The 22,721-nt window shown below is 34.6% G+C and overlaps 1 protein-coding gene across 1 annotated transcript in view; it reads right to left on the bottom strand.

The window, feature by feature from the left end:
- Window positions 1–22,721, bottom strand: part of LOC122794856 (latent-transforming growth factor beta-binding protein 2-like) — a gene marked incomplete in the record, with an annotated part of 523,235 nt that overhangs the window by 295,578 nt on the left and 204,936 nt on the right. The window contains 1 exon segment of the mRNA XM_044063459.1: window positions 7,057–7,145. Coding sequence (XP_043919394.1) covers window positions 7,057–7,145 — 89 coding nt within the window.

Raw genomic sequence — 22,721 nt, 5'->3', positions numbered from 1 at the left:
TTAAATTAAGTGATTTATAGTCTTTAATGGTAGGTCGTCTTGATTTCCTGCATAGTCTAAACTCCTCAGATGTCAGGGGCATGACAAGATTAGTAGGTATGTTTCCTAGGGGTACACGGATGGTGCAACATTATGGTTTACTGTGCTTCACATGTTTTTCCTTACATGTTTTAGTGGCTACAGTGACAGTTAAATGCTGTCTGGGTTAGGTGGGCAATGTCCGCAAACTATTTCATGGGCTAGCCTCTGTCAGGAAAGCTTACTGGGTACCACAGCACAACATACATGGCTTACATACTGTGCATGTTTTGGGGGAGAGGTTTACACAAGCCATATCAGGAGACTATTTTACATATTATTCACCAAGTATTGCATGGCACCTACAGCAAAATCTAAAAGGCTTGTATAACATGAATATGCTGTTTTGTGTGTGTATGTTAGTGAAGGGGTACAAATGGAAGAAAGTTCATTCCTAATACCTACACATATACCCTTAGCAATACACATTAATTTTTACATCAGATACAAATAGAAATCAGTATGTCCCCAGGACAGAGAAAACACATGCTGGATCATTTTAGAGAGGGTGCATCTCTGGATGATGGGTAGAGGGGTGCAGAACATTACTGAGGAGGGTGTGGCAGTATGTTCTGTGAGATATAAATGTGATGGCTGGGCACAACCACACAATCAACTAGGTTAACCACTGCTTAGCTAACACAACTCAGCCATGCCAAACAGAAGGCACAAAAATACTGTAAAGGACAGACACACCACAGTGAGTGGGCTGCCAGGATCAAAAAAAGATTAAAAGACATGGAAGACTTCCTGTATCACTCAGCAGAGAGGATAAAACGGGATTTATCCCTTGCAGGTGTGTGGATGTTGGTGCTGGCCTGAACTATCCTACTTGTGTCTCAGTGGGTGGGAGACGAATTTAATAAACCCAGTAATGGTTTGCATGCATCATTGCTACACTAGAGGATGTACCTTAAGAAAACAGGCATGATGGACATTTCTTTTTACAATCACATCAGGAGTGCGCTGGGTTACTGCCAACAGAGAAAGCAAAGTTGCACAAGAAAGAATTTGCTGTAAATAGACCCTGTCCTCCATGTCACAAGTTCAATTTTGGAGACTATTATCAGGTACTTACTATGGTATTTTCTTTGTTATGCACTCACAGGTAGAAGTACGCATTTTTAAGACACTGGAAATTGACAGGTTACAATTCATTCCTAGGGGTTGTCCCTGTGTCCAATTTAAGCTGCCACATCAACTCCCTGTACTCAACTCTGTTCTCCCAGGAACCTCCCAACTCACTAGGGATGATCTGTTCAAGTACATAAAATGTAAATCTACTCTGGGTACATACCCTGGTGTGTTTAAAGGGCATTATTCTCATTTCCACATTCAACATTGTACATATGTTTGCAAATGCGTTTAAGACATCTTCAGGCTTTCTTACATAAAAACTAGTGGAACTTAAGCATCGGATCACGCAAACTACCCTCTTACTATTACAATTAGAATGTCCTAATAGTTTAATCCATAACTCCCTTACCTCCAAGTATATCAGACCCTCATAATTTATGTAATCACACTGGTTAGAGGGCCCCACATTTGTACTGTGTGCTCCCCAGGCATAATCCGATGCATCTGTTGTCAGTGTTTGCCTGGCTGTGGGTTGAGTGAAAGGCTGTCCCTTGTTGAGGCAACAAGGTTGAGCCCACCATCGAAACTCCTGTTGAAGGCAAGGTATTAGTGGTATAACTGTTTCCAAACTTTGACAGTGTTGAGACCATACATTCTTTAGGTACCATTGTAGTTTCCTCATATGCAGTCCAGCATATGGAATTAGTAGTATGCAAGATGTCCTTAAAATTAAAACTGAATGTGCAAATGAAGGCATTGTTCAATTTAGACTCAGAAATATGGTCTGGGTTAAAATTAACCCTGTACATTCGCTTCCACAAAATGGGTTCAAATTTTTTACCCCATTCATTAACTACCCCTTTTTTGACATTATTAATCAATTCCAGAGGATAATCCCTTCCTAAGAAAAGCTGTCTAATAAATTCAACCTCCAGTAAAAATTCATAGTAATCAGAGACCATTTGGTCTGCTCTAATTAATTGTCCTTTAATAATACCCCATTTTTTGATGAATGAGTGTTCACTTAAATAATAGAGGTTGAGGTAAGAATTTGAAACTGTATCGTTCCTATATAGCTTGGAATTAAATCTACCTTTCTTCCTATCTTTGTACAGAAATACATCAGAGTATTTAATATCTTCTCAGAAATATGAGTAAGTAAATTTCAAAAAAGACCTGGTCTCTAACAATCACAAAACAATATTAAATCATTCTCAGAACATTTCCAAAATATACATGTCATCCATAAACTGGGTGCACAAATGCCAATGAGAAGCAAACTGAGTTCATAACAAAATTATTTTCCAAATAGTATAACACTAGAGTTGCATAAATAGGAGCACAACAGGCTCCCATCACTGCACCTTGAACTTGTTTGTAAAATTCCACGTTGAAAAACAAATTTACTATCCAAAATTAATTCCATAAATTCTTCAATGAACAAAACATCTGAATTCATTAATTCTTTATCACTGCACCTTGAACTTGTTTGTAAAATTCCACGTTGAAAAACAAATTTATTATCCAAAATTAATTCCATAAATTCTTCAATGAACAAAACATCTGAATTCATTAATTCTTTATTTTCCAAAATAACATCCCCAAACCATTCAAGACCAATTTTGTCTGGAATACTGGAAAATAAGTACACAATGTCAATGGTAACAAATATCAAATTATTCTGGTAAAACTCAGACTTAATACTTTTAAGAAATTCTCAAGAGTCCGAATGTTATGCGTCATGGATTTCAACTTCTTATTAATGAAAATAGCTAGAGCTGGTCTGGGTCTTTGAACCGCTAGCCAGTACAATGGGTCTTAATGGGGAGTCATTATGGACTTATGAATTTTGCGTATTCCAAAAATAATAGGGATGCAAGGTTGTTTTACTATCAAGAACTCTGTTTATCACTCAACCCTTGCATAATGTGATCATTTAATAAAAAAAGCTATCTTGGCATAAACTTTATTAATCTCATTTCTAGAGACAACATATATTTAATAACATTGTCTAAAATACTGTGCATCTGTGTTTCATAAATCAACACTATCCATAATTACCACCCCCCCATTTATCCAGTTTCATTATTCTATACAAGGGACTATTGGAAAGATTCTGTAATAAACCTTTTTCATCCTTGTTCAAACTGTACCACTTCATTTTGCTTTGTTTATGCAACTTTCTTATGTCCTTCTGAAACAATTCCTCAAATAATTGTAAACCCGGATGAAGGGGTATATTGTATACACTTTTCTTTTTAAACATAGTGTCAGAGCCCAGTAACACCTTGTCAGAAAATATATTCCTCCAATTCAACATCCTAACAAACAATTTCACATCCAATAACACACTTGATAAGTTGAAATACTTAGATGGAACAAATTGAAAACCTTTCATGAACAAACCAAATTATTTTACATCAATTGTCAGGTCACTATAATTCCGAATGGTAAGATTTTTATATGAAACCATAATTCCTTTGTGGGACACAGAGTCTTGGTAATCATTCAATTCTTCCACCTCATTAACCCTATCTGCTCCTTCTCACATCCATTCCAGTTGTTTTACTGGTTGTTGGACTGTTTTTGATTGAATACCTTGCACAGAATTACAAACTTCCTCAGAGGGTTACTTACTTAGATGTTCTGATGAAGTTTATTTAAAAGACGAAAGTGCTTAATTTTCATCTTTTAAATACAAGCACTTTTGTCTCATACTTAAAAGACGAAAGTACTTAACTTTGTAATTTGTTGATTTTACATTGAGTAATACTAATGAATTAAGTTTGGTGGACTCTCTTTGGCTTCACTGCATGTGCCCACAGTTTGTGACGCACATTAATGCTTGGCAAGGTGATCTTGTATGCATTTGTTGTTCATTATTTGTTTGAAGCCATGTTACATTTTCTTAGAGTTTGTGCTTCAATGAACCACTGAAGAAACAAGAAACTACACATAGTTTAACCCCAAACCCTTTTTAACTCACAGCAAACACACAGAATACGCATTTTCCAAAAAGGATATTTACCCTACCATATATAAGGGCAGTTGCACCATCAGATTTTTCCTATTCTAAAGTTAGATGTAAACATGCTGCAAAAAGTGCATGCTAGAACCTGTGCTCTCCATCGCAGAAATAACATTTATGCTTGCATTCTCCCTCTAGTTCTGTCCTGCATGTGACAAACAGCTTGCATGCTCTCAGCTTAAGTTTAGCCTTAAGGAGTAGTGCACTGGCCACCCATAGATCAAGCACAATTATAATTAATACAACCACTTACAAAGGCATTCACTTCTGTCAGTATCAAACTTTCATTTATTTTCACTGAACTGCTAGTAGTTCCTCATTTAATGCCTAGTGGCTTCCATGTAGAAAATCTGTGAGATATGACTGGATGATGGCTGCCTCTACGAAAAGTGCATGCCCTACATGTTTTTACCCTTTCTTATTTGCAGATACTTCACTAGCCTTGGCTCAATCCATTATTTTTCTTACTTCTCTGGTGTTTGGTTCTGTTTTGTTTACTATTTATTTTATTTAATATTTGTTTACCATGAAAGTCTGACTTGGAACGAGCCAATTTCAGAGAAAGCCCTAGCAGAAACAATCTGGACGCATATCTTTGTAACATAGGAGGAAACTGAATCACCTGGAGGAAACCCACATGAATGCAGGGAGGACATGCAGACTTCGCACAGAAGGCACCCCAGCCGAGAATCGAACTGGAGAACCTCTTGCTGTGAGGCAACAATGCAAACTGTTGCACCACTGCGTAGACTTATTTGGGAACCTGGAGTTTTTCTCCTCACTCTCCACTGAAAGTGGATTTTGCCGACAACATTCCCAGGTGTTTGTTTTAGTCTTTTACAATTATTTATCTGATTATTCATATATCATCAGGTAGCGGCAGAGTTCCAGAAATGTAGTTAATACACTCGGGTCAGATGTCACTCAATGTGATGCTCAGCTTGCAGAAGTTGTGGGGACACACTGAACATAGAATGTAGTCTGGGCTGTAAGCATGCAGTGTCAGTGAATGTCAAATACACACTGTAAAATATATTAATGGCTAGGAACAACTTCACAATGTTTGAAAAGATGTATACACATTTCTTTTGTTTCAATCATGTGATAAATGGATGTGTAATGTGAATCTAAAGGTTTCCTTTTCTTGAAAATGTGTATGTTTTTCCTCATAATAGCTGTTCCAGCAACACTAACCTTTTATTAAATTACAGTACAGATGTACTTGTTTCAGAATGTGTGTGCTGTTTTGTTAAAAAAAAAAAAACAAAAACAACATAGTACATCAGGACAAGATAAGCATTAATCTATTTTGGAATAAATTGCTGCTTGGTATGTATTGTTGGTAGTGGACCTAAAATTTTTAAGCGGTGGTTTGTGTGTGGTTTAAATTACACTTAAATAATTAAGAGTTACAGACTTCTTTACTTCAGCAAAATGTATCTTAATTCACATTATCTTATTCCATCAATGTTTTAAGTTAATAGTAGTATTATTTTAAGAGTCCCTCCCTGATTTTCTCTGGATTTGTCCCTGACTGGTTGAGAACTATGGTTGGGGCACGCTACTAAAAACTGTGTGGGGGGTGAGGGCTGCTGTAACAGAATTTAAGTAAGAGTTAAAAAGGTTCATGGAAAGAGAATGAATAAAGGTGGCAAGAATTTTCTATTGCTCTTTCAACTTCCTTTTTTTAACCATCCGTCTGTGTTGGAGCAGACCTCATCTTCCTCCATCGCCCAGTCCTGCCCCAGTCTTTGAGCCATAAGTTAAAATTGCAAAAAAAAAAAAAAATCGCAAATTGAAGGGGCCACTCGGAAATTTGTGGCACTCCATTATTTTGCCCTCAAAACCGGTAAATACCAAGGAATTTGGTACAGTTGATATCTATGATTTAAAGGCATGTCACTTTCAGGAGCAGAGAATACACAAAAGGGGGCTTATGGCAGGGACAAAAGGTCAATCACTATTACACAGAGTTAGGTCTAAGAGCTAATTAAAACACAAGCTCTGCAATAAAAGTAAAGACTTAAAGCATCAAGCTTTTTTTTTTTTTTTTAAAAGATACAGTAACTTGATAGTCTAATGAATGGTAACCTGTTTAAACCCAATTTAATCTCAGATTAATTTTCATCTAAATCTCAAAAAAGTTCTATTAGTAGTGCTACTACAGATATAACCTAATCCTTCTGTTGCCTTACTCAAATTCAATAACTCCATGTTCAGCACAAGACACAGCTCATTCGTTAATGCCTTAAACGCTAAACACAATGTATCCCTTAAATACCTATAACTAATACAAGAGAGACAGACTCAAGTCTAGATTAATACGAGTTACCATTGATCTCTTAGTGAAGAACTGGAGTCTAAAACATGCAATGACAAATTCATTTTCAAAAACCTATTTCTCCAAATCCCCACTATTATGAAAAGTATACAGGCATTTCTATAGATTAACTGTCCATCCCGCAGTGTACCAAGTCTGTGGCAGCACTGTGGTATATGTTGTAATACAGTGTAAAAATACTGCAACAGCACATGTCCTTTTAAGAAGCAACATCCAGGAGACACTGGTTTAAGAAATTGTGTGCAGATTTCTATATGTTCAGCCTCCAGATTTGAAGACTGGATATTACTAGTCCATAAATGCAAGAAATGCAGCCATTTGTCAAGTAAATACTCTAGTGCATCTAGAAAAAAAAACACAATACACTTCACTGTTACCACATCACACAACAAGAACAGCATATACAAACATATCAGACAAAATGAATATGGGATATGGTCATAACGCAATAAACCAAACATTTCAAAAAGCTTTTTTTTTTTTTTTTTTAATTTGCAGTGTTTATTCAGTCTATAGTACATTCAATAAATACCTGCTGCACACTGTTTGCAGGCTATGGACCCAGTTTCGTCTGAGAATGACCCAGGTTTGCAGGGGAGGCATGTAGAACTCCCAATATGACTGAAAAATAATACAAATTATATATATAAGCACAAAATTTACATTATTGTTTCATCATAACACTAAAATCTGCAGAAGTGCAGGAATAACAAGAAGGTAAACACACAGACAGTATATGTAACAAAGTTACAAACCTACAACAAATAAAAATAAATTACCTACATCTCAAAGATAGACCTGCATATAAAAAAACAAAAAGAAATGTAAAATGCATCTTTAAAGAGGCAAAGACAATTGTTAAACCTCCATTCTATGCTTACACAAACAGCACTTCGGACAGCACAATGCAACAAAACAGTTCAATAAGTGACAGTTCTTTCCTGTAAACTTGTCTAAAATTTGTCTGAAAGTCATCAGTTCTAAGATCACAGATATAACCAATTAATGGAAAGGTTACAGCTTCCAGAACTCCTTACCCATATGTTATGCATGCCCCCATAATTATATATACCTACATTAAGATTAGAACATCTTTGGGAAATGTAAAAGACGATGGGACTTGAATGAACTATCTAATGTTTGATTGACAATGACTGGAGATATTATAAATGATGTATAATGTTCGCAATTAAAAATGTCAATATGGTTTGTTTTTATTTATATAAATGTATGACTGCCTATGTCATAAGTTATAATTTAATAAAAAGGTTTCTTGTTTAAAAAACATCATCTTTGGGAAAGATGCATGTACTGTGGAGGCCAACAAATTGGACTGAGGTTACAAGTGGCTATTTTTCACTAAATGCAGAATTTTATGAATTTAAATTTGAGGGCAATCATTTAACAAGGAATGCAGAGAGAAATCAGGAGATATACTTGTTTATAAATTATATATCAAATATGTTAATTAACGGACAAGTCAACTGCTTCTCTTAGCTTACTTAAACTTAAGTATTTTTTCAGTGGGTGAGTAATTTTTCAGTGGAAGAATTTTAACAGTCACATGGGTATGTACTCAGTAAAATGAGGGGTGGTACCAGGCTAAAGCAATTGTGAAAATGTCAAGCTGCATAACTCAGAATGTATTTTTTTTTTCTTTACCTCTCATTTATTTATTTATTTTTATCTCCTTTCCATCAGGAGTTCTTCCTGGCACCCTAGTGTTGCACATCCATGCTGGGTCTACCAGCCAATCTCCTTATCCCCAGACTTACCCCCATATGCTGGGGCTGGTCATGGAGCAGAAGGGTACCCCAGAGACTGGCCATTTCTGCTTCCATCCAGGGTTCCAGGGTCTTTTATTCTTGAATGACCTACCCACTCCCCCCTCCATTTCAGTGATGCAATTATGTCTGTGGGGCAAACGTGCAATGGAGACTTTGCAGAGTATGACCTTCCTTCCACAGCAGCTCAGCCAGGTCCACCCCAGCCTCCTTTGGGTCCATGCCTGCTCTCAACGATGTCTCCACCCTCCAACCAGGGATCACCACAGGAGATGCCCACATGGCTGCTCTCCCACGAGGATAGACACATCCATCTTCCCCCTGCTGCTCTGTCAGTCAACTCAAGCCACTAACTGAACTCGGATCATCTAGGTCATAGTCAGGGCTTTATGCTACCAGAATGGCTTGCCTCTCATGTTATTTGCTGTATGTGCTCTCATGGCTGAAATGATTCACTTTGTTTCTCTAAATGTCAAAAGACAGGAAATGTCTATCAAATGTGATGTCAGGAAAAAGGGAAAGTGGGGGGGGGCGTGGCCAAAGATGAACACAGGATAGCAGCAGATTTCTTCAGCTCCACCAATTTCATTACATTGACAGGAATTAATTACTTAAAAAATTAATTTTTGAAGTAATTTTCTTTCTAAATATGTTTATTTTATATAGTTCTTGAACTATATCTAAAAAAGAAAGGAAATCTTAACAATATTCCTGTCAGAAATCACTTTGGAAATTTTCCTGTCAGTTTATCAGTCTGAAATGAGTTCCAGTAAGACAAATTCTCAAGACTCCAGCATCAAGAAAGAACTTCAGTCTCTGATAATTATAGTCCAGCAACTTACTGCTAAGATGGATAAAATGGATACTAAAATAGACACCTTCATAGAAAAACTACAAAACAAATAGACTTGTTACATATAGACCTGCAACAACAGAAGATCCAGATGACAGGCATAGAAGAAGCTGTGAATGACATGGAAAATAGAATACAAGAAGAGGAAATCAACATTGAGTTTCTGCTGAAACAAAATACACATTTACAAACAAAGTTGGATGACCTGGAAAATAGATCTAGGCGCAATAACATTAGGATTTTTGGACTGCCAGAAAATATTGAAGGTAACAATATTACTTTTTTTAACAACATGGCTCCTAAAACTTTAGACTTACCAGAAGTATTCTCTTTTGGTATCGAAAGAGCACATAGATCTATAGCTAATACTAACTCTAACAAAAACTATCCTAGATCAGTTATAGTTAGATTTTATCATCTTTGATAAAGAGATGGTTCTTAAATCTGCTTGGGCTAAAGCTCCTGTCAAGAATAATGAGACAACTGTGCGTTTTGACAATGACTATTCTTCCATGGTAATAGCTAAAAGAAAAGTTTTTCTGCCACTAATAAGGGAGCTTAAAAAAGCACAGTTTAAAACATACCTTCTGTTTCCTGGCCAAGCTTAAAATCTTTCTTCCTGATGGTCCTAAAATTTTCGATGACTTAGACTCTGCTTGACTGTTTATCAAAAATAATAAGATTTTGGATAAAATAGAAGAAATGGAATGGGCTAGTCCTTCATTAAAGAGACTGTCAACTGAAACTTCGTGAAAGACTTCAGAGAAGAAGAAGAGACTAAAAAACAAATGATTTGTTCTAGGTTTTTTTTCTCTCATCATTTTATTTCATTATTAATCTATTTAAATATAGTTCCTGCATTTCCAAGAAGCAACAAATATTTTGAAAAAGATTTAATTAAAGTTATTCTCTGTGTGCAAAGAAATGTTTTGTTTCATAACTAGTCAAAATATCTGGAGATTTAATGGCAAGTTGTGATTCAACTTGTTCCTCTTTCTGAAAAGGAGAAGTAAGGTTAGTAATTTGATACATTTTTTTTCTTTATCTTTTTTTTTTCTTCTCCTTTTCTTCTTTTCTTTGTTTAAACAATGACATTCTATTTAGATTATGTAGTGGGTGAAGGGTGGGGGAAGGCAGGGAGAGAAGAGTAATGAAAATATGATTAATAGAATAATAACATATTTATTCCTTGTAAAAAGTTTATATGTTCTTCAAATGCTATTCCTAATTACACTTTCTTGATTACACTGCTTATGCTTGTTTGTAAATAATCTGTCATGCTTTAACTAATAATAATTAGAACTAAATAATAGTAAATATGTTTTATTTTTAACTCTGTTAATATAAACAGCAAGTAATATTTCATTGTATATACTTCTTATAGCTTTCTCTTACATTTTTTTATTTCTGCCTTACACCCTTTAACTTTCTACTCTATTTTTCTTTTCTTTATTAATATATAGAAATGCTTTTGATCATATAGACACAGTAAATAATAAGATTTGCATAAAAATTGAGTTGGGACAAAAATATTGAGTTTTATTACTTATTAATAATTTTGGGCTTAATTTCACTTACATAGAGGCTGTAATAACCTGTAAAATACATTGTGAAGGTTTTGTCATGTTTAGATGCATTTACACTGCTAAATGAATGTTTGTCACTAGTTTTTAATAAGTTTCCCACCAAAATGTTAAGAGAGACAATCTGGGATGTGGGCTGTCTCATGCACAATGTCCATGAGCTACTTCAAAAGCTTCAACTCTCAGAATACTCACAGAGAAGCTGAAAGCAGCTAGTCTCACCTTTGACCTAGATATCACACTGACACATCACAGATTCAGCAATGACACTCTACCAGGAAATAGAAATGATACAAATGTGACTATGTGAAGGAAAATGAACTCTTTAACATCTAAATGTGAGTTATTTTATATAATTACTTAAATATCTATGTTATAATTCATAAAATATGTCAGTTATAATGAGTTTAAATGATACAGTTTCTTGTAGTAAGTAAATGTCTTATTTTAGAAGGCATAGAAAATGAAACATTTATTCAAGTGTTTTTGAAAATCTACTTAACAGCAGCTTAATAATCTGTGTTAAAAACTTATGTTCCAAACATATACATTACTATAACTCATTTAATTCATCTAATTGACAAGCATAAATAATTTTATAACTCTATACTGGAAGAAATTGTCATGTGATATATTTTAAAGCAGTAGTATAGCATGGTTGTAAAATCTGGTTACTAAAATGAGTTTGCTGTGCATTATTTTGTATAAAGCAGACAGATTTATTGTAGGGACAGCAAGTAAGATAGTGCTCAGTAAGGACATAACTCAGTGAGATCAGATATATATATGTGTGTGTGTGTGTGTGTGTGTGTGTTTGTGTGTATATATGTTTGTGTATATATATGTGTGTGTGTGTCTATGTATGTATATATATATATATATATATATATGTGTATATATATATATATATATATATATGTGTGTGTGTGTGTGTATATATATATATATATATATATATATGTGTGTGTGTGTGTGTGTGTGTGTATATATATATATATATATATATATATATATATATATACAAGTGTTTCTGAGAATCTGCATAACTATGCAGTATGATTTATAGCAATTTCTATGAATATAATACTTTATTCTATTGACAATAATGAGTTTGAGTAAATGCTCATATACAAGCAATTCAAGGTTTTTTTTTGGAAGCTGTTATTGCATTTACATGACAGAAAATAGATGCATCTTAATATATGTAATGTCTGAATCATATTAGCCAAAGTTTTTGATTTAAATGAATGTTAGAACCCATTTTTCTCTCCTCTTGATTTCTAACATCAAGATTATTTGAATGCTATTTGAATACAAGTGTTTTATATTACATGGATGTATATAGTAGTATGAACAGTTTTTTTTAAAAAAAAGGTTTATTTTAGTTTATATGATGCTGTTTTACCAAATGTGTAGTCTTGTCTTGCTAGATAATTGAACTGAAAACTGTTAACCTCAGTTAAATATAACTAGTATTAAATTGATAAGGTGGTAGCTGAGGTACTGCTGCTTAGGGTAGGGGGTTAACTTGAGTGGTAAATACTACTCTAAGTTGGAGTTTATAACTCCAGGCTGGATGCAAGGTTTAATCCTTACATTATTTTCACTTGTTCATTGTTATTTGTATATAGTTGACATCCACAATATATTTTGTACATTCATTGTCACTACAAACAAAATTGAATTCTATACGAAATCCCATAAGAGATTCAATAAATACAGCTATATTTAAAGGTACACCTAAAGGAGGAGATGTAACATTACTTATCTTGTTATTTGTTATTTTGATCATAAGATTCTTAAGTTTTAAAAATGCCAAATGACATCTTTAAAAGGAATTTCTTTAAACATTAATGGATTGAATAATCCATGTAAAAGGGCAAGCCTAATAAGATACATTAATTTACATAAGGCCAACTTAGTCTTCCTGCAAGAAACCCATCTCTTGAAAAAAAGATATTGATAAACTAGCCACAAACAAATATACAGTATTGGTTAGTTCAGAGCACACTCAGAAAAAAGAGGAGTGGCTATTTTATGGAATAAAAGTATGCCCATTCCTAAAACCATTAAGTCTTATCAGGATGACAAAGGAATGTTTTGTATGGTTACAATACAAATTAATGGGAAGACTTACACTTTAATTAATGTATATTGGATACCTGGAATTGGTATTAATACAGTGAAACATAATCTTGATAAGATCATATCATTCTCTATAGGAGATATTATTTTAGCTGGTGACTTTAATTGTATACTACATGAAAGTGATACTACCACTATAGGAAAAGAAGAATTACATCTAATGCAAAACATTTAAATGATTTTGCTAATTCTTATCATTTGAATGATATTAATAATCAGATAGATTCAAAGTCATTACCATACACCTTTTTTCTAACAGATACAAAACTTATTCAAAAATAGATAGGGTCTTTATTTCTAACCAGATGGTAACAGATTTAATTAATTCCAAAATCATTTCATGTCCTATATCTGATCATAATTCAATTGTTTTTGAATTCATGATAAAAAATACTCATAATGTTCAGATCAAAAGGATACCAGCATACTTAACTCAACTAAAAGACTATAAAGAATATATACTTTCAGAAGTAAAACATTTTTTAGACATAAATAATACTCCTGAAGTCTCCATTGTTTATGTTTGGGATGCCTTAAAATCATATCTATATGGACAAAGTATTAGATGGTATAATAATAAAAGGAAATCTTGGGATAAGGAATTGTTAGATATTCAAAGTAAATTAGACTCTTATAAACATAATAATAAAAAAAAATATTATGGACAAGAAAGTTATTGAAGAAATAAACAAATTAAATGAGAAATACAAAGAAATTTTAACTCATAAAGTTAAAATAACTTTAGAGAAATACAAGTTTTTGTCTTATTCAATAAGCCCCAAATACTTACATAGACTTAAAAATAAAACAAAAAGGTTGAATAAACAAAACCATATCAAAGAAATCTTTTCTCTAAGGAAAAAGAAGAATGTTTCTAGTATACCAGAAATACTAGATGAATTTAGAAATCACTTTCACAAAATTAACCATAATAACATTAACATGGAACCTAAAGATAAAATAAAGGAGTTTATAACCACAAACATGAATAAAAAGCTTAATAAACAACAGATTAAACTATTGGACAAGAGTATTTCATATACAGAGGTTGTTACACAAATAAACAAGCTTAAATCAAACAAAGCACCAGGTAATGATGGTATTATACCAGAGATATATAAAATCCTTTCTAAAAGTACATATTCATTAATACATAAGGTTTTTATTTTGGCCCAATCTGAGTTAATAACCCCCCCATCTTGGCAATATACATTTATTTCGCCAATTTTGAAACCTAATAAAGATCCAACTAGATGTTCTTCATATCGGCCCATCTCATTACTTAATGTTGATTATAAAATGTTTATGAGTATATTTGCTGATAGACTGAAGACAATCATTCCCGGCATTATAGATATAGATCAGACAGGCTTCATTGTAAATAGAAATACTTTTGATAATATAAGAAGAACTTTAACATTAATAGATTTTGCAAATAGGAAAAAGAAAGATTTAACACTTATTAGTCTTGATATAAGTTCAGCATTTGATTCAGTAAGTTGGGACTATCTGTTTACCTTAATGAAGTGCACAAACTTCTCAGATGCATTTGTAAATCTAATTGAGCATTTATACAAAGGAACATTGGCTTATATTAAGGTAGGAACATATGTTTCACAAAAATACCCATTCTTAAAGGTACAAAACAAGGATGTCCACTTTCTCCACTATTATTCACTTTAGTAATGGAGCCTTGGGCTAATTTGATCAGAAACAGTACTGACATAGAGGGTTTTGAAATAGATGAAAATACAACATCCAAAATTCAACTTTTGCAGATGATGTTCTAATTACATCAGCAGGATCTAATTCTTCTATGCAGTCTCTATTTGATAAAATGATGAATTTTAAAAGTATTTCTGGTTTAATATTCAATGAAGAAAAACTAAAATACTACCTATATATACACGAAAAATATTCTCATTAGTGATTTTACTAAATATGTACCCAATTCAGGTCAGATAACTTATTTAGGTATAATACTATCTAAAGATATTAAATCTATTATATATAATAATTATAATACCTGTTTTCTTAATATACAAAATCTTTTAATACCTGGAATAATATGTTTTTTACTATGGAGGAGAGACTTACAATTATTAAAATGATAATAGTCCCCAAGATTTCATACTTAATACAATCAATAATACTTCCACCTACAAAAATAATTATCAAGAAACTGAATACACTAATGTTAAATTTCCTATGGGCACCTAATAGACCTAGGATTGCATTAAAGAAACATACTAATAGCTGGTCTCAAGGGGGTATTTCTTTTCCAGACTTTAATTTATATCCTATCTCTTCTATTGTAAAAGTTATTACTTTATTAATAGATCAGTCATATGTCACAAAATGGAAAGATTATTGGGAGCCAATTAGTATGCACTTCATGAAAATCTCCTTAACACATAAAAATATGATTGTAAATAACTCCATGTTATGGTTACTAAAGGAATTTTGTACTTCACCTATTACACCTAAACATATGGTTTGTTACCCATCAAATATTATTATTAGTTATCGTAACTTTATATTCATGCACCCTAAGTATAGGGAATGGAATTTTATTGTATTCCTTATAATGTATACTCAGGGTATGCTTTTGTCATCTACTTCTGAAGGAACTCATTTAACTATAGATAATGATCTAAAGTACTGGTATCAGCTGATATCTGATAATAAAGTTAAAAATCTAGATTTCTTAAAACAAGAATTTGATCTAAGAGAAACTTGCTGGTTAGAGGTTCAGACCTTTAGACAACATCTCATTAGTAAAATAGATCTAATGTCTATAACAGTTAAAGAATCTATTCCAACACTGATTGATTACTTGATATTAAATTTACAACAAAGTTTCTGATAAAGGTAAACTTTCATACATACATAAAATTATCAGACAAGAAACTTTTACAGTGTAGATTCATACTGGAATTATTTCACTTCTATTAATGGGGACCCACCAAATCAACAAGATAAACAATATATATTGGAATCTGCTTATAGAACTACGTCTTCCATTGTCTGGAGACTTTATACATGGAATTTTTTACATAGATCTTTTTATACACCTTTGATGATGAATAAAATAAATAATAAAGATAATTTATGTAAGAGATGTAATGCAGAAATTAATGCTGACTGGGCTCATATGTTTTATGACTGTATAAAATTGAAAGAATACTGGAAGTCAATTAATGAATTTTTGCAGGCTCTTTTACAGATAATTTCATTATTTCTAAATCTCTTTTATTATTCAATACACCTGTACCTCAAAGTGTTAAAAAGGTTAAGCTTCCCTTGTTATGGTCTATTCTAGCAGTGGCTAGGAAAATAATAACTAGAAATTGGATTTCAGATACACCTCCTTCATTCAATGAATTTAAAATGTTATGAATATAGTGTGCCATATGGAAATAAACACAATTAGGACAAGAACAAATAGAAAAACATCTTATTATATTGTATGGGATAATTTACAAAATTTGTTAAAAAAATTTTAATTTCAATAACATGGTATTTTAGTTTAATTAATTGATCTGATTGTAGTGGATGTCTTTGTAAATACTTTAGTTGTTTTGTTGAATATTATAATAATACCTATTTTTAATTACTTGTATAAAATTGTTATGATATTTCTCTTATATGTTAAAACAATAAACCTGTTTTGAAAAAAAAGGAAAAAGGGAAAGCTTATGTTTATCTGCACTGTGTTTTCATGGTAAGAGATGGGAAACTTTGTCCAGATGTCAAAGGACAGGGACTGTCCAGCTTATTTAGACATGATACTGCTGTTTATTTAATATTTGTTAACCAGAAAAGTTCAACTTGGAATGAGCCAATTTTCAACAGAGGCCTAGAGAGAAATGCTCCAGACGCATCTTTTTGTAACATTGGAGGAAACACTGCTCCTAGAAGAAACCCACACAAATGCAGGGAGGACATGCAGACTCCACACAGAAGGCACCCAGCTGAGACTCGAACTGGAGAACCTCTTGCTGTGGGGCAATGCTAACCACTGCGCCTTCCAATATCATTATTAATATAACAAACCAGTGGAATGTAATAATTATATGGCAACTTTAAGACAAGGCTGGGATTCAGGATTCAATGAAAAACAGATTTCAGAAGCCCTGGTAACTGTTATGTTGAATAAAAATTGGCCTTATGGCAGGATTCTCCAGAAATAAGATATCATCACACATTTTGCGGGCTGCGGGAATGGACATTTTACATAACTGTGTATACTGAAATGATAGGAAGAAAGAGGACACGTCTTGTTGTGTGGAATAAACTGTCAATATCAGCTACTTGACAGTATTTTGTAGTGAACCAGCTTCGGTTTTTCTGTATATATTCTATGCATTTTTACTGCCTTTTATTTTAATGAATCTGTGTGTCAGACAATCTCCATTTTACTCATTATTTAAAGTTAATGTATTTACCTTTATGTTCTTGTGAATGGTATTTGCTTATTCATTACAAGGATACTAATGCACTGCTGTTTATCTGAGAAGAGGGTAACCATTATTTACATTGCTGGTTAGCACACTGAGTGGCAGATACCTGAGACTGCTTCAGGTGACTAACACTGATAGAGATCTTTACTGGTGCATTTCATATCTGGCTCAGTTTATGAATGTCAGGTAACTATCAGTCTCTGTAATTTCCCACAATAATGGCGGTGGTACTAGATCAAGAAGGAAGCTGTTTAGAATTGGAGGATTCTGCCAGCCTTCCCTGGGAAGTGTGTGTTTTTTAAAAATACCTCCTCTTGTGAAAGGCAGTTAAAGTGGATACAGGGGTGCTGGAAGACATCAATTCAGAAGCAGAGTGTGAGGTGCCTGGAACTGCTGGTCCAAGGACTCAGCTCTGTAACAGAACAGTGTGCAGATCAATCTGGGTGTGGAGGTTGGAAAGCTGTTCTCAGAGCAGCAGTGCATATTCCCCTTTGTGCTCTTGTAGCCAGGTTGTCCTTTGTGGACTGATCATTTAAACAGAGTTGTCACTTTCTTGATATCACTTCATCTTTTGTGAAGACAATGGTTCCACGTTATTCTCTGCATTGGGTGGCAGAGGTACTGTCTACTACATGCTCATTACAACAAAATGACTTGGACAGGTTCCTGTAGCAAACTCCAGAAATGTATGGCAGATAATACAAAGGATTATGTTTCTATGCCATTAATAAGCTGATTCCTGTAGTCTATGGCATATGGGTTTGATTTTTCACCTTCATTTGTTTACTTTGCGACTTTGAGCAAGTCATTTGACCGAACAGTGCTCCCAAATCACCAATCAAAAGAGACATGTGTCCAGATGGCTTACCCCGATAAATAAAAACTAAAATACAATTAATTCACTCCAATGGCGCTCAGGATGTTTGCAGTGTAACTCCCAATGAGCAGAGCCTAAGTTATTTGATAGAATCAAATTATGTCCTCACATTTCAAACAAATGCTCATATCTCTGGAACCATAGGGGTTATGAAAAAAGTATAAATGACAAACTTCAGCACAAACTACTTTTATAGTGGTAGTACTCTTTTGGCTCTAGGTCTTAAAATGAACTTTATAAGTCACAGTAAACACAGTAACTATTACAGTTGTAGTATTTTGTAAACTTAATATCTCATCAACCACTCAAGTTACACACGTACTGTCAGCAGCATTTTATTCATCTAGCTGAGATCTTTCATATGAGGCTAAAAATCTCTATTACTTGGTTATGATATTTAGAAAAATGTGAAAATTATATCTATATAAATTAATATCAAAAACATTTAATATCCATTTACCTGCATTAGACTAAGATCAAATATTAATGCAGTTGAGTTTGCTATTGTGTAAGCTTTAAGATTATTTTTTTTAAAGCCTTGCACATGGCATGTTTTTGGAATTATTGATGCAAATATGAACAAGCAATATTTGACAGTGGTGTCAGTGGGAATTAACTGCAGATGTATCTGGAGATGTCACTTGGATGTAATGAGTTAAAAACAAAAATGGAACAAATGCTAATCTATCTTCCCAAACTCGGCAACCTTTTTTCTCCCTTCAGTGATCTTTAGTTCAGTTCAAGTTCAGTATTAAAACACCAAGAAGTATAAGAAAAGAGCATCACATTTTTCCCTCTCTAGTTTATTCCTAAAAGAAAAAGCAAATGAGAAGAAAAGCACCAAACCTGAATGCAATGCTCCTCAATTCTTCAACATCATAACCCAGATGAAAGGGGAACAAAATCTAGGAGGATTACATGTTGCTGAAGCCTCTCCTGAAGACCTGCTGTAATGAATAAATAACTGTCCGCTGCCCTTTAAACAACATATGTGTTAATAGAGGTAGAAGTCGTAACATGTCATTATACATAAATATCACTTTCTCAACAAATGAGGAAACATAACAGCAACTAAAGCCGGGTGACACCATCTTAGCATCTTTTGCCTCCAGTAATTTCAATGAAGCTCCTGATGAAGTGCCACAATTACAGCAGAGTCTCTGATAAAGGAAACACTTCAAGGAAGGGGGAGAATGCCCATAACATCAAATCAGCTGCTCCTAGAGAAGTAATCTAATACAGTCAGCCTTGCCATTGGTTACTTTGTCACAGCAATGAAATAAGAATCAGCTATGAGCTGAAATATGTAGCGTCAGAGTAGAGGATGGCTGTGGAAATACAGTAAAATGGCATTTGCACAAAGTTTTAAGACTGCTTCTGTGAGGGATAAAAACTTCCACACAAACTGCTTTGTTTTCTGCACTTCACAGACAAGATAATCAACTCTAAAGTCACTGCACCGTAGAGGAAAGTGAATTCTCTTATACAACCTTGGTTCTTTAGCAACTGAAGTTTTTGCACACTTCTGCTAGACAGCTGTGTCTTTACTCAGCTATCCAGTAAAGATTTTTTTCGGCAACTCTATAAGATGCTAATAAGCTTAACCCTGTAAACAGCTCTAATTCCCACAGTCACCATTTGTGTACTCTGCGACTGTGAGCAAAGCAAAACTTGTTTGAAATCATTTTTGGCTCTATTCCCCAGCACTGACCATTAAGTCCCCACCCCCTATGAGACCATTCATTTTATCCTACCACTGTATCCTATGACAACTAGAAAGGGAGAAGACGGCCAGGAAAAGTCCATCATTAACCAAGTTAGATTTTTTTTTAAATATGCTCCTAAAAAAGGCAACCCATTGACTAGAAAGCACATGCAAATGCCCACCATAATAGACCAAGTCCAGTTAACATGCTCATGGCCACTTTAGCAGGATATACTGCCTGCGAAGCAAAATGCAAGAACCACAATCCCAGACATTCCTCCAGATGCAGCTCCTTGCAGACAGATCCAGACATCTTTTCTCCTTGGTTGGGCAAGCTAACATCACTTGTCCATTCCCATCCCCTCCCTGTCTGATTCCTCCAATTTCCAGGATCCTAACTGAATCTGGGTTATCTGGGATGCAGTAAGAGCCAAACCCTCTAAATCTTGCTGCCAGACAAATGAGCAAGTCAAGTAACCACTTCACTGCATCTGACATTGGTTCAAATGAAAATGAGAAGAAGCAACTTCATAAAAACAACCAGTCAAACACTAGATGCAAGTAAAATGTAGGAAAAATATTCAAAGGGCTCTATCATGTACAACAGGTGGGATTAATTGCTTTCCATTATGCCTACTCTTGTCCACATCATCATGGAATGCAAATGGGCTTGTACATACAGATAAAAAGCAGAGTACTGAATTATATTAAGAAATGCAGGGTGAATACAGTAATGTTGCAGGAAATGCATTTAGATAGAAATTAGCATGTGAATTGGTCAAGGAAATTATTTTAGGGTCAACATTATGGAGAATATCCAGGACAAAGCAATAATGGAGTAATAACACTGATTTACTAGAGAGGCTCCAACAGTGACAGAAGAGGGAAAAAGACAATCTTATATTTGTGGTAGCAATGGGTTATTGGCAGGAGAAGGATTACACTGGCATGTATTTATATTCCACCCAAAATAAGTTATGTATTCACCATAACGTTTCATGTTTCCTGTTCATCTTGCCTTCATTCATTGCTAAATGGGTTTGGAACCATGAAGCAGTTCCGACTCGGTCTATTACTAAAGCTAGAGACCTTCCACCGGCTCGAGGGTATACCGTATCCCATCATGCCTTGGGAAGATTACCCAGATCTTGTTTGCAAATCCTAAACTAGTAGTACCTACATAAAACAATGTATACTAAAGGAGCTAAGGAAGAAATTCAGAGAACATGAATTTCCAATTTTGACCTCTCGATCCTCCGGGAGCGAAGGCTGGGGGAAGGAGGGTGAGAAGCAAGAATGAAGGTGAGATGGACAACAAACATGGAATGTTATGGTGAGTACATAACTTATTAATGTTATGCTGTCCTTATCTTGCCTTATCTCGCCTTCATTCATTGTTGGATGGGACAGGCACCTTCTTTCTTGGGTGGCTCAAGCGAAAATACTCTTCAGAACAGTGGATCCAACGAAGTCCTGTTCCTGGAGGCCAAATCCACTTTGTAATGAGTAATAAAGGTACGGGGCTTTACCCATATTGCTGCAGCACAAGCTGAATCTATGGGTAGTCTAGCCTGAAAGGGTGAAGAGGTTGCAATAGCCCTTGTAAAATTACCTTTTATCTTTCCTGGTAGTTCTCTATTTTGAGATGTGTATGAGAAGGTTATGCAATCAGTAAGCAATTTTGAAAGCATGACTTTAGATATTGGGGTGCCCTTTTTCATATCTGAGGAGGATATAAATAGTTGGTCTGATTTTCTGAATTCCTTTCTCCTGTGCAAGTAGAAATGTAATTGTCCATGTACGTCCAGTTGATGTAATCTGTATTCTGTCTAGTTGCCATAGTTTGGGAAAAACACTGGTAAGTCGATAGACTGATTTAAATTAGTCTCAGAACATACCTTAGGAAGAAAGGACGGATTAGTTCTCAGGGACACTACCTTTGTGGAAAATCAATAGGGGAAATGTATTGATAATGCCTGGAGTTCAGATACCCTCCTATCAGACGTGATGGCTAATAAGAAAATTGTTTTCCACATTAGAAACTTTACATGACAAGATGATGCAGGTTCAAAGGGAGGAAGGATTAGAGTAGACAATACCAAATTGAGGTCCCAAGGAGCTGGTTGTTCTTTTTTTGGAGACCTTAGCAAGAAGGGTCCTCTCAAAAAGGCCTTGCAAAGTCTATGGGACATGATTCTGAATCACATTTCCCCAATATGGTAGTTTGATATATCAGCCAACTGAATCGAGTGGTAGCTGCTGCTGCACCTTCACTGAAAAGTTTTGCTAGGAAGTCTTAAACAGATGTGACGGGGCCATGAAAGGATCAATGTGATTGTTGACAGCCCAACAGGAAAACCTTTTCCATTTGCTAGCATAAAGCTTTCTGGTTGTTGCGTTATGGGATGAGATCAGAATATGTTTCACAGCAGGAGAAATATTCAGAAGCCTGACTAGGAGTGGAAGTGGAGCAGCCAAGCTGTCAGCTTGAGGGTTTGGATCGACAGATGGAGCTTCCCTGATGTTTGAATCAGGAGGTCTGGAACTGGGTCCAGAACCCACGGCTCCACTTGTAGATGGGGTCACAGGAAGGGGAACCAAATCAGATGATGCCAGTATGGGGCAATGAGTATTAACCTGCTTCTCAACATGTTGACTTTCTGAAGGACTTTGGGGATCAAGGGAAAAGGAGGGAAAACATATAGAAGACGTGGGGGCTAATCGTGTACAAGTACATCCCTTGGTAACTCCCTCAAAGGAGGGATTAGGGCAAGATAGCTGCTACAT

This window comes from Protopterus annectens, chromosome 2.part1 (assembly GCF_019279795.1).
Source record: "Protopterus annectens isolate FY-2018-M chromosome 2.part1, PAN1.0, whole genome shotgun sequence".
Lineage (NCBI taxonomy): Eukaryota > Metazoa > Chordata > Ceratodontiformes > Protopteridae > Protopterus > Protopterus annectens.
This window is presented reverse-complemented; position numbering and strand designations above follow the sequence as displayed.